The sequence below is a fragment of the Megascapheus bottae genome, chromosome 3 (genome assembly GCF_031878675.1).
Source record: "Megascapheus bottae isolate mThoBot1 chromosome 3, mThoBot2.hap1, whole genome shotgun sequence".
NCBI lineage: Eukaryota > Metazoa > Chordata > Mammalia > Rodentia > Geomyidae > Megascapheus > Megascapheus bottae.
Window position 1 is genome coordinate 87,228,508 of NC_143511.1, and position 12,174 is coordinate 87,240,681.

General features: G+C 44.9%; 1 protein-coding gene across 3 annotated transcripts in view; it reads right to left on the reverse strand.

Annotated features, from left to right (window-relative positions):
* The window catches only part of Med27 (mediator complex subunit 27), a 180,348-nt gene that overhangs the window by 151,357 nt on the left and 16,817 nt on the right, over nt 1-12,174 (reverse strand). Inside the window, exon 1 of one of the 3 annotated variants that reach the window (XM_090330850.1) lies at nt 4,598-4,939. The exons of the other annotated variants lie outside the window; for them this stretch is intronic. Coding sequence (XP_090186976.1) covers nt 4,598-4,696 — 99 coding nt within the window. The 5' untranslated portion in view covers nt 4,697-4,939. Of the gene's footprint in view, nt 1-4,597; nt 4,940-12,174 lie in introns of those variants that run through there. 3 annotated transcript variants of the gene reach the window in all.

Consider the following 12,174-nt stretch of genomic DNA (forward strand, 5'->3'; position numbering starts at 1 on the left):
TTAAAAATCTATGTCCTCAGTGACATTCCGAGTGATCTAGGTTCATACAGCTAATGGCTGCCATACTTGACCATTTCCATCTTCACAAAAGCCTCACTGATGGAAAGAAAATGAATATGTCACACTGAGGCCACAGGGATCCCTATTAAGAGGACTAGGGGGCCAACCAAGGTACTTTGCTTTGCAATTTTAATTACAATGAGAGCATCTGATGATCAATCACATAGAAGAAAGGCAACAAAACAAACTGGACCAGGGAAAAGGGCACAACGCTCTCCAGTTCCTGATTTATTCCACACAGCCCAAGCACAGCCTATGTGACAGAGGCTGGCTACTACACAGCCTCACCAGCAGTGAGGGATGGTCACTCAGAAGAGGACATGGAGGGAGAGCTCTCACAAATTTTGTGTTTCATGGACAACCACAAAGAAGAGGACCCTGAGGGGAAGCCCTCACAGACCGTGGGTCTTGTGAGCGGCCACACAGAAGAGGACACGGAGTGAGAGCCCTTGTGGACCTTGTGCCTCACAGCCCTGAGAGGACAGCCCTCAGACGATCTTATTCTTTGTGCTTCCCGGGAAAGAGGTCAGTTATTTATCCACACTGGTTTCAGAAGCAACGACATTACACCTGGAGAAAGAGCTGCCCTCTAATCTGCAAAAAGTACATACTCTGAGATTTAATAAAAAGGTGATTCCACTCAGTGGCTATCTGGTAGTAATGCAATATGAACATTTTGAAATACATAAAAGCTCTCAGAATAAAGCCTAATAAGTCCTATAAAAGTCACATTTTGAAGATAAGATAGAAACATACACCTACACATTCACACAGGCCAGTGAGATCCCCTACATGCTTTCTAGATCCACTGCCATGACTGGTCCGTACTATTCCTCCCGCATGCCCCTTGCTCCTTTCACACAGAGAAACATGTAAGGACAGCAAAGGGACTGGATGGGATACAGTTTGGCTTGGTCTCATTCCATTTTTGGTACTAGGGTTTGAACTAAGGGCCTTGTGCTGGTTAGGCAATCAGTGAGCCACGCCCCCACCCAAGGGGTGCTTCTTTCTTTAGGATGAGCACCACAGATCTGAATGTAGTACAGCAGACAGAAAGACATATTACAGTGTCTGGAGGAAATGCTCACTTCTTCAAAAGAAAATCTACTGAGGACCTCCTATTCATCCAGCCCTGTAATAAAGTATTGCCTCAATCCTCACAGTAACCCTGAATGGGAGATCATGTTACTAACTTACCAGAGAAAATGGAAGCACAGACTTCAGCTCACTTGAAGTCACACAACTAGGAAATGAGACATAGGCCTACAACAAGATCCAAACTATTAACACCAGGCCACGCTTCCTACCTTCTTGCTGTTCTGCTTTCCCATCTCTGCCTCTCTCTATCAAGTATCTGGACTTAAAGCCCAAACAGGTAAGTCTCAATAGCTGAATACAGAATTCACCAAAGCAAGAGAGTGGTGACATCACAGAGCAGGGGGAATCTTCAGGAGGTTCCCAGGTAAACACTGGGGTACTCTTTAATAGTTATATATTTATTATGATGTCTATTAGAAAAGAAATATGTAACTGACAGACTAATTGGCAAAGTATCCCTTGAAATGCAAATGTATCCAAAAAAGTTATTCTATTTTAAAAGATATCAAGTAATCAAAACCAAAGATTACCTACAAGTATGAGAGAGGAGGAAAAAAATAAGGTAGCATGACACTGGGAGCTGGTCCCCATACCTGTGATCCTAGCTACTCAGGAGGATGAGATCTGAGAATCACAGTTCAAAGCAATCCTGAGCAGGAAAATCCATGAGACTCTGATCTCCAATTAACCACCAAAAAGCCAAAAATGGAGCTGGGACTCTGAGTGGTAGAGCACTAGCCTTGAGCAAAAAAACTCAGGGGTAGCATGCAGGCTCTGAGTCCAAGCCCCAGGACCAATGTCAAATAAAAAATAAAAATGGGGGGCTGGAGCTTGGCCTAGTGGTAGAGTGCTTGCCTAGCATACACGAAGACCCAGGTTCAATTCCTTTGTACCACATACTTAGAAAAAGCCAGAAGTGGTGCTGAGGCACAAGTGGTAGAGTTCTAGCCTTGAGAAAATCCAAGGACAGTGCTCAGGCCCTGAGCTCAAGCCCAGGACTGGCAAAAAAAAAAAAAAAAAAAAAAAAAATGGTAGCATATGAGTCTAGTTTCTTAGATGGAGAAGTTTAAGAGTCCAGTATTTCAGTATTTTCTGAGGTGTTTTTAAACCTGCTCAAACCTTCCTTTCCTCCTGGAATGTTCTCTCAGCATCTTCTTCATCTTCCACGCTGCCCGTCAGGGGCACACACATGTTCTGGGCTGCCAGTACCTCCCCTCATCTTGTTTGGAGTATACTCACCGTGCTGGCTTCCCATAAGATAGTCCTTCCTTTGGCCTTCCCAGTGCTTGTGCCACACAGACCTGTCTTCCTCTCACTGTCTTGGAAGCAATGTGAGGGCAGGCCTGGTCCTGTCCTAAGCCCGCAGATTTGAGCACACAGCTATGCACAGAGTAGAGTCCCAAATGACCCTGTCCAGGCAACATCAGAGACCGAAAATAGGCATTCTCTGTTTCTGCCAACCAATGGGAAAAGGTTCAAAACAAGATGGCCTCATCTAGTTCTCAAAATGAAGGAATGAGTTCTTGAAGCAGGAATTTTGTCAGCCAAGTCTTTAAGGAAATGGAAATTCTTTTTACACCAATGCTCACCAAGTTGTGCTGTCAGTCTGCAGGCCTAAATGGTGAAAGAGCTTCTATAAGTCCTCCACAATGTGCCCAGCCTCCTGTGAGCACTTTACAAACAAAATACAGTAATTAACCTTGGGACCATCGAAAACCACATGTACAAACAGACTAAATTAATATTTACAAGATCAAACAGGATAGCAAAGACGATTAGATCAAGAAGGATTTAGATGTGGGTCAACTCATACTCCAAACCACAAATGAAATCTGCTATTAAGATGCCTTATACTCACTCCAAGCACTGATAAGCTGCTTCCAAGACAGAACATTAGAAGGGTAAAGCATTTGGACTAACACCAATGAAGCATAGGCTCCCCCCTCCCCACTCATTCACCAGAGCCAACAGAGCAACTAATATGGTTAAATCCACAGACAGTGCAAATACCTCATTTTCGTCAAACCCTCACCACTGTACAATTGGAATGATGAATTCTGCTGATGAAAGCATAGTTCTTATATGCCTGCCTGACACCAGTCCAGGTTCCCTAGGTCAACCCAATGAAGCACTGCTATGGTTCGGCCCATTTTTCAGATGAGGATGCAGAAACTAAATCATGTTAGTCCAGAATATCAGAAAGGAGCATGTAGAAGCAGTGTTTGAAGAAGGCTTCCAAATCCAATTGCTTAGTCACCATGTTGCATCGCTGTGCACATACATGTGTGATTTTACTCATCAATATAACAGACATCTGCTCACATTTCCACCATGCTAACTATGGCATACTGTCTATATCCTGCCTTTGTTGTGGTAATCTCATTAACAAGAACAAAATACTGGCATTTTTCACATCTTATTTGGTCCATAGCAGAGACTGCTCAGGAACAAAAAGATTAATCTTTCTACATCTGTACAGATTCCTAGTTGGGACAGACCTCAAATGCATAAAGAGGATGCTTACACAGTAACCAATCTCCTGTTCCAACTATAAGGCTAGAATGGCCACCAACTTCCAAGAAGATATGAGTCATTCAAGAAAAGCAGTTTTGTGACGTTCACTGAGAGAGGCAATGCAGACTCCTAAAGAGGCCTCTTGCACGGCGCTAAGCACTGATACTCCAAGTCCTAGATACATGCAGTGGCCAGAAGCCACCACTGGCTCCAGAATCCCTCTTGAGAAACAGAATCAAAAGATTCTTCATTGAGCCATATTGCTCACCTTCACCCTAGTGACACTCACAGCCCAGCAGGCTACCAGCACCACGTACACCGTCTACAGACAGAAAAGTTAACAGGCGCAGGAGCAGGCAGGACAAGGGATCGTCGTGGGGCCCTGAAGTGCTAAGTCTCCTGGAAGGTATGGCTACAGTGTTTGCCCTTTGGTTCCAATAAACACCTTCTTTTTGCTAACATGAACTCAAGTGAGTGTCTTCCTTATATCTTAAAAGAGACCAGTCAAACTCAAAAGTCAGCCTTGGACTGACTTGGACTCAGCTAACTCTTCTCAACAGGAAGAAAGGACTAGAGCTTACTAGGGTCTCTTCAACATCTTGGGGGAGAGGGAGGAAATCTACTGAGGAAAGTACAGAGCTCTTTGGTTTCGCACAACTCGCTGACTTCTCTGAGCCTTCTTCACATCTTCTCCTGGCAAACTAACAAGGACCACAATGTTTACATGACTTGATTTACAAGTCTCTGGGAAACCAGAGAAGCTAATGGACAAGGAGTCAGGGCTATGACCTGCTGTCAGCAATTATTTCTATGGAGGACCCACACATGCACTGTGGGCGGACCCACAGTACACCTTCAAAAAGACCCACAGCTGGGCAGCACAGATCATGGACACATCCAGTGTGGCACTGAAATAGTCACTTACATTTTTAGCCAGCGTCCTTCCATCTGAAATAGCCAGGAATAACTTGCAGGGGGCCTCTTGACGGCATAAAAATAAGCCAATGAGTGAGCAAATTTCCATTTCCCAGAAACTTACAAAGCTAGTGACTAGAAAACTCTGACTGTATCTAGGGATTTCTAGCAGGTGCCCTAAGTATCACTTGAAAGTAAAAAGACTTCCCAAATCTGTCATTCCTTTAAACTCTCAGAGTGACTGTCCCCTCTACTTTCTCAGCCCCTCCTTGATGATGTCACGACTGTGACGCAATAAAATACAACAAACACTACAGAATGTTCTACCCATGAGGAAAAAAACTGTCCAAAGGAAATCCTATTTTTCTTTTTTAAATTGGGATCCTGTGATCTCAGCCTCCCAAGAAGCTAGGATTACAGACATGAGCTATCAATGCCCAGTTACATTACACTATTTGCCCTTTTTTGGGGGGAGGGGTCAGTTGTGGGTCTTGAACTCTGGGCCTGGGCACTGTTCCTGAGCTTTCTGTGTTCACAGCTAGTATGCTACCACTTTTGAGTGACAGCTCCACTTCCAGTTTTCAGGTGGTTAGTTGGAAACAAGAGTCTCATGGACTTTTTCTTGCCCAGGCTTTGACGACAATCCTCAGATCTCAGCTTCCTAGGAAGCTAGGATTACAGGTGTGAGCTACCAGCACCTAGCAAAAGAGCTCAGGGACAGAACGAAGGCCAAGAGTTCAAGCACTATAACAACAACAACAAAAAAAAAAAAAAGGATGAGGGGAGAGAGGGTGCTGGGAGTTTGGCCTAGTGGTAGAGTGCTTACCTAGCATGCATGAAGACCTGGATTTGATTCCTCAGTACCACACACATAGAAAAAGCCAGAAATGGTGCTGTGGTTTAAGTGGTGGAGCTCTAGCCTTGAGAAAGCCCAAGGACATGGGTGCGGTGGCTCACGCCTGTAATCCTACCTACTCAGGAGGCTGAGATCTGAGGATCAAGGTCCAAAGCCAGCCCAGGCACTAGGCACTTATCTCCAATTAACCTCCAGAAAACCAGAAGTAGCACTGTGGCTCAAGGGATAGGGTAGTAACCTTGAGCTGAAGAGCTCAGGGACAGCACCCAGGCTCAGAGTTCAAACCAACAAAAAAAGTAAATAAATATAAAGCCCAAGGACAGCAGTGCTCAGCCCTAAGTTCAAGCCCTGGGACTAGCCAAAAAAAAAAACAGAACAAAAAAAAAAAGGCCCGAGAATGTGGTTTAGTGGTAGAGTGCTTGCCTAGCATGCATGAATCCCTGGATTCAATTCCTCAGTACTACATACACAGAAAAGGCCAGAAAATGGAACTGTGGCTCAATGATAGAGTGCTAGCCTTGAGCAAAAGCAGCTCAGGGACAGTGCCCAGGCCCTGACCTGAAGCTTCAGGACTGACAAAAAAAAAAAATTTAATTACATGAAATTAGGTGACAATGGCTCATTCCTATCCCTCCCTGTTCAAGAGGCCATATTTACTTCCAAAATAATAAGCAAAAAGCAAGGCAGGTGATATGGCTCAAGTGGTAGAATCGTCAGTCTAGGCCATAAAATCTTGAGTTTAAAAACCCTTGTACTGCAAAAAATAATAATTGGGACTTGGCCATCCATTTTAAAAGTAAAAACATCATATTAAGACAAGCAAAAATATGTTGAATATAATTTCAAAGTCCAACATCAAAAATTCATTATATAAGCTGGGTACCAGTGGCTCAAGCCTGTAATCCTAACTACTCAGGAGGCTGAGATCTGAGGATTGTGATTGGAAGCCAGCCCTGGAAGAAAAGTCCCCATGAGTCTCTTCTATCCAATTCACCATTCAATTAGCATTGTGGCTCACAGTGGTAAAGCACTACCCTTGAGTAAAAATAGTTCAAGTATATGAAACAACAGGAACCTTCCCTCTCCAATTTCTTCTCAGCCCCCTTCTGCCTACCTCACAGAGGGGTGAGGCAGGCTATTTTTGGTAACTTGGAAGGTCAAATGAAGGTCAGTAGATGACAGAAAAATGATTCACATCTCTACAGCTTTAGTGAAACTGTCTGAAAAGCTTGGGATTTTATAGTCAAGTCTCATTATCAATATATCATATTTCATTTACTCTATATCCTTAAGTTATGATGCATCTTACAATTCAAATAGAAAAATTACCTTGACAATGCATTGTTTCCTTGACAGTTTCCCAGGGGTACAAACAGGACAGCATCTAACAATTGGTAATATCATATATTGAATAAAATAGAAGCAATTCTGTGCATCTGCTCCCCCACCCTTCCCATGCCTGAAAGAATGCAGGTGCCTGCTCCAGCCCCATTCCCACTTGCCTAAAGGGAACAAGGACATGGCAGCAGCAGCGGTGGCGGCTACAGACACAGCTTCAAGAAAATAAATTTTAACTCAAGGCAAAGATAAAAGAGGCTAGTTCTCCACCCAGGAGATGTGACAGACAGCTAAGAAGCCACACCAATGCTCTACCTTTCTTAAAGCTTTTAACTCAAACTCAAGTAGGAGTGTCTGGGGTCTCAGAGATGGTGAGAGGGAAAGAATCACTGAGAAAGACAGTAGTACAGAGCTGTGGACCAGCCCAGGGAACTATGAAAAGGGAAACACTGCAAGTTTAAACAGTAATTTGTGCATAATTATTCTTGCAGGTGATACAAGATAGTTAGATTAAATAAGTTAATCAAAGTACTAACTGTGCTGGCAAGTTTCAGGGCTTTCGTTCTCCTACAGCCAACTACTCCAACCAGAGCTGAAGTCTCACTGCCACCAAATGGGAGATGGCAGATGATGGCTGAAGAGAGGCAGCAATCTGCAGGGCAGGTCCAGGGGGAGCTCTGTTGAGCCAGTAGGATAATGGAAGCCTTAAACACAAGATCCATTACAGCCTGAATACCCAGCCATTTCCACATCACCACTAGAATTAAATCTCTGGAGGGCCAGGAGTTTGGCCTAGTGGTAGAGTGCTTGCCTTGCATGCACAAAGACTCCTCGGTACCACATACATAAAAGAAAGCTGGAAGTGGTACTGAGGCTCAAGTGGTAGAGCTCTAGCCTTGAGAAAGTCCAAGGACAGTGCTCAGGCCCTGAGTTCAAGCCCAGCACTGGCAAAAAAATAAAAATTAAAAAATCTTTGGGAGAGCAGTCATTTATGTGCTTTGCCTAACACAACTGGAGAGCCTTGCATGTCAAGTGGTGCTGTGGGGACACAGGTCTCCATACCTCAGCTGGTCCGGGGGGATTAGCAGCAGCTCTGGGCATGTGAGTACAGGTGCTCGCTAGCACAACTCCCTGCCATGCCCCAAGAGCTAGCAGGTGTCCAGCCACACCATCACAAAAAACCCTGGAAGCTACCATCTCTCTCCCTAACTCCATTTAAAGACACGGAAAGTCGTATTTCAAGAGAGGCTAAGTGACATACCCAAGGTCAACAGGAAACAGACTGCAGTGCCTGGATCTGATTTAGTTGCTATCCTGCCAGAGAGGGGGAAGAAACTTTGTTTCAAGGTGAAAAACAAAATGTAACTTCCATTTCTTGTGAAAAGAACTGATTATGGTTAATGGTGGAATGAAGCAAAGCAGGAGGGATAAACCTGTCCCACTACTAACACAACACCACGGGCACAGATACTGGATGGGGCCGGGCCTCTCCAGCATACTGAGGTGTCAAAGGAACAAATACAAGCTGACAAAAACAGCTGTAGAACACAACACAGCCCAGATACAGATCTGTCCATCACACAGAAAACTGGAGGCAGGCCAGCTCATAAAGCCTTTCCACCCTGCAGCTGGCCAGTGAGCAAGCACACACAGTGAACCAATGAATGTCACTGCCCAGTGACCAGGACCCTGTACAGCCCAAGCTAATAAAACCATCATTCCAGTGCCTTTCCAAGTTTACACTCACCACCAATCAATCACACTGCACTGCTCAACTGCAAAATTTAACAATTTCCTTTTTCTTTCCAGAAGATGTCTACAAAAATGTTACCTCTCCCTCCCCTCCCCCAAATAATCACACATCACCAACAGAAGGAAGGAAGGATGTGATGGATAAAAGATGCTTTCTTCAACATTTCCTCCACACTAAGGATATTAAAAATAAAAGCAGAGGGAGATGGTGAAGCCTTGAGGGATGAGAACTAAACCTCATGCTCAATGAGAAAGCAAGTCAGAGCTAAGTCACTTTACCCAGGAAACACTCCTTCGTGAGGCCCTGCCCAGAGCTACAACAGGGTCTCCAACCAGACTCAGTCAGAACTGGAAATGATGCTATGACATAAAAATAACCATTGTCAGCCAGGCATTGGCTGCTTATATCTGTAATCCTAGGTACTCAGGTGGCTCAGATCTAAGGATCACGGTTAGAAGCCAGTTTGGGCAGAAAAGTCCATGATACTCTTATCTCCAACCGACCACCAGAAAATCAGAAATGGAGCTGTGACTCAAAGTGGCAGAACTCTAGCCTTGAGTACAAAAGCTCAAGAACAGCATCCAGGCCCTGAATTCAAGCCCCACAACTAACAAAAAAATTAAAAATTAAAAATATTAGTTGGGCGCAGTGGCTCAAGGCACACTCTACTCAGGAGGCTGAGATCTGAGGACATAGTTCAAAGCCAGCCTGGGCACTTTAGTGCATAAGACCCTTATCTCCAATAAGCCATGAGAAAATCGGAAGTAGCACTGAGGCTCAAGGAGTAGGGTGATAGCCTTGAGCTGAAGAGCTCAGGGACAACACCCAGGCCCTGGGGTAGAGGCAGTAGCTTTAAGCTAGAGAGCTGAAGGACAGCGCCCAGACCCAGGGCTCAAATCCCACAACTGACAAAAAAAAAAAAAAAGACCACAGCCTACACCTATGTATTTTGCCTGTAAAATTTTTCTTTTTACACCTAGGCTACTACTAGTAGTTTGTGAATGAAAATGATTTGGCATACTTTTAAAACTATATTGTTTGGTTTATATATTCTATAATAAACTTTTTTGTGAGTGTGCCAGTATCAGGGCTTGAACTCAGGATCTCATGCTCTTATCTTGTTCACAACTGGCAAGCTACCACTTAACCCACCCCAAGTCCAGTATTTTGCTGGTTAATTAGAGCTGGAGTCTTGCAGACTTTTCAACCTGGGCTGGCTTCAAACTTCAATCCTCCAGGTTACAGGCTTTGGCACCCAACTTCTCCAGTGAACTTCTATACAGTCTAATATGTTAATCATTGGGAAATGTGTTCTTAAAAGTCTTAATGCACACAAGAACCCTGAGGCAGATAGTGTCATCATTGGGGAAGTTGTAAAGGCATTTGAACTAAAACACAGGCCAGTAGCCAGAGCCCCTGACTTAACGCTACATGATATCATCTGTCCCCAGGCTCAGGTGATAGCAGCATGCCCATGCTTTGGAAACTGTACCATCTTAGCCGGGTGCCAGTGGCTCACACCTGTAATCCTAGCTCCTCAGAAGGCTAAGATCTGAGGATTGTAGCTCAAAGCCAGCCTTGGGCATGAAAATATATCTCCAATTAACTACAAGAAACTCAGAAGTGGTGCTATGGCTCAAGTGGTAGAGAGCTAGCCTTGAGCTGAAGAGCTCAGGGATAGCACCCAGGCCCAGAGTTTAAGCCCCATGACCTAGCAAAAAAAGAAAGAAAGAGAGAGAGAGAGCGAGAGAGAGAGAGAGAAGGAAAGAAAGAAGGAAGGAAGGAAGGAAGGAAGGAAGGAAGGAAGGAAGGAAGGAAGGAAGGAAGGAAGGAAAAGAAAAGAGAAGGGGCAAATTGCACCATCCTGTAAGTATAACTTTCACTGTATCCTTGCTCTTCACAATAATCAAGATAATTTGCCTTCTGTTTGAATCCCCAAACTAGTTTAAAAAAAAAAAACAACTTAATATGTATTATCCTTGAGCAAGCTAAGTCCTGATCAGAATGCCTAGCAGAAAGGCAGCCCTCCCTACAGCTGTGCTCGTAGGGTGTGAGAGACCATCTCCTCCTCACCTGCAACAAGGTGGGACCTGAACCTACCTCTACTCTCTCTACCCTCTCCTCTCAAAAGTACACCGAATCTCCATTGCAATACTGACTTGGAGCCAGTATTTCCAAGCAACAAAAGCATTCTGTTGGCTGCTTTCTCCTGGTGAACCATGCTAGCCGCTGGCAATGCAATGATGGAGAGGCTGGCATGTACATGGGTCCAGGCAATCAGTACTTAGGCTTCAGTGTGGTTCATGCCAAGATGCAGGCAACAGGGGAAGGGAAGAGAAAGGAAAGGGAGAAAATAAAGGGGAGGGAAGAGGAGAGGAAGGGGAGACTGGCAGAAGCACACAGAAGGAGTACTATATCTTGGCTTGGGGGAGTTCAAGAAGATTTCCCCCAAGTGTGTGACTATATGCCAACATACGAAGTGAGGAAATGTCACAGAAAAAGGAGGTGGGACCCACTGAGGCAGGACAACATCTTTGGCAAGAGCAAGAGGTAGCAGGGTCCCTAAGACACATCAAGTTGACTAGATGCCAAGCTAAGGAGCACCCAGACACCAACCAGCACAGGGCTGTTACAAGCCGGGTACTCAGGCACTGGCACAGGGCTATTACAAGCTGTCAATGCAGATACTGCCATGCTGAAGTCAGTCTTAACGCTGAGTATGAGGAGGAATACTGAACATATTTCAGCAGGAGTTACATGATCCAACTTGTGTTTTGAAAGGTCAATCTGAGGCTGTATACGGAAAAGAATGAAGCAGGTAAGACAGGGAATCCACCTGGGTTGGCCAGAGGAGGGGGCTCTCTCACTGAGTGACCAACACACTTTGTATTCTGACCAAGGGGATGGAGAAGACACCCTCTGTAGTGGAAAGTGCCTTTCTGACCACACCAAGCTGCAGGCAGGGTTAAGATTCCTCTAGGACCAAAGCAACTTGCCCAAACACTCACGTCTACCAACTAAGAGCTTTGAAAACTTTCCTCGAAAGCAAGATGTGCCCATCACTCTGTGACTGAGAAGACAACACTTTGGGAAGAAGTCTGAACAGGAGAAGCAACATTCCCACAAGACATCTTGCTAGGAAATTACTACGTTCCGGCTTTATAAGCCCAAGTCCCCAAGCACACTGTTTTGGCTGAGGATTCCAATGAACTGCCAGCAGGATAACGTGGTTGTGCTGTCTGAGCTACTGCGAGAATGCATTAAGATCCCAGTGTTTGAGCGCATCCAAGCAATTAAGATCAACATGGGCTGCTCTGCTTGAGACTGGGGGGAACAAGGGAACAGGGAGTGAGTGATTACCTCTGTAATCCGATGCTGGGGGTTTTAAAAAAACATTTTAGAGGCAATTAGAGCTGGCATTTTTGCTATTCCATTCAAGCTTCAGGTAACCTGGCTAAGTGGGATGTCTCCACTGGATAGATCAAGTGTCTGTGTGAAGAGGGCACAGGGACAGGAGCATGGGGCAAGGACAGAAGAGCAAAGCCTTACCAAGGGCATGCAGGTGAGGGGCATTTGCCACTGGGAAAACAAGTGTCTTCAGACCCATTTTTCAGTGAAGAGGCAAAGCCCAGGGGGAGCT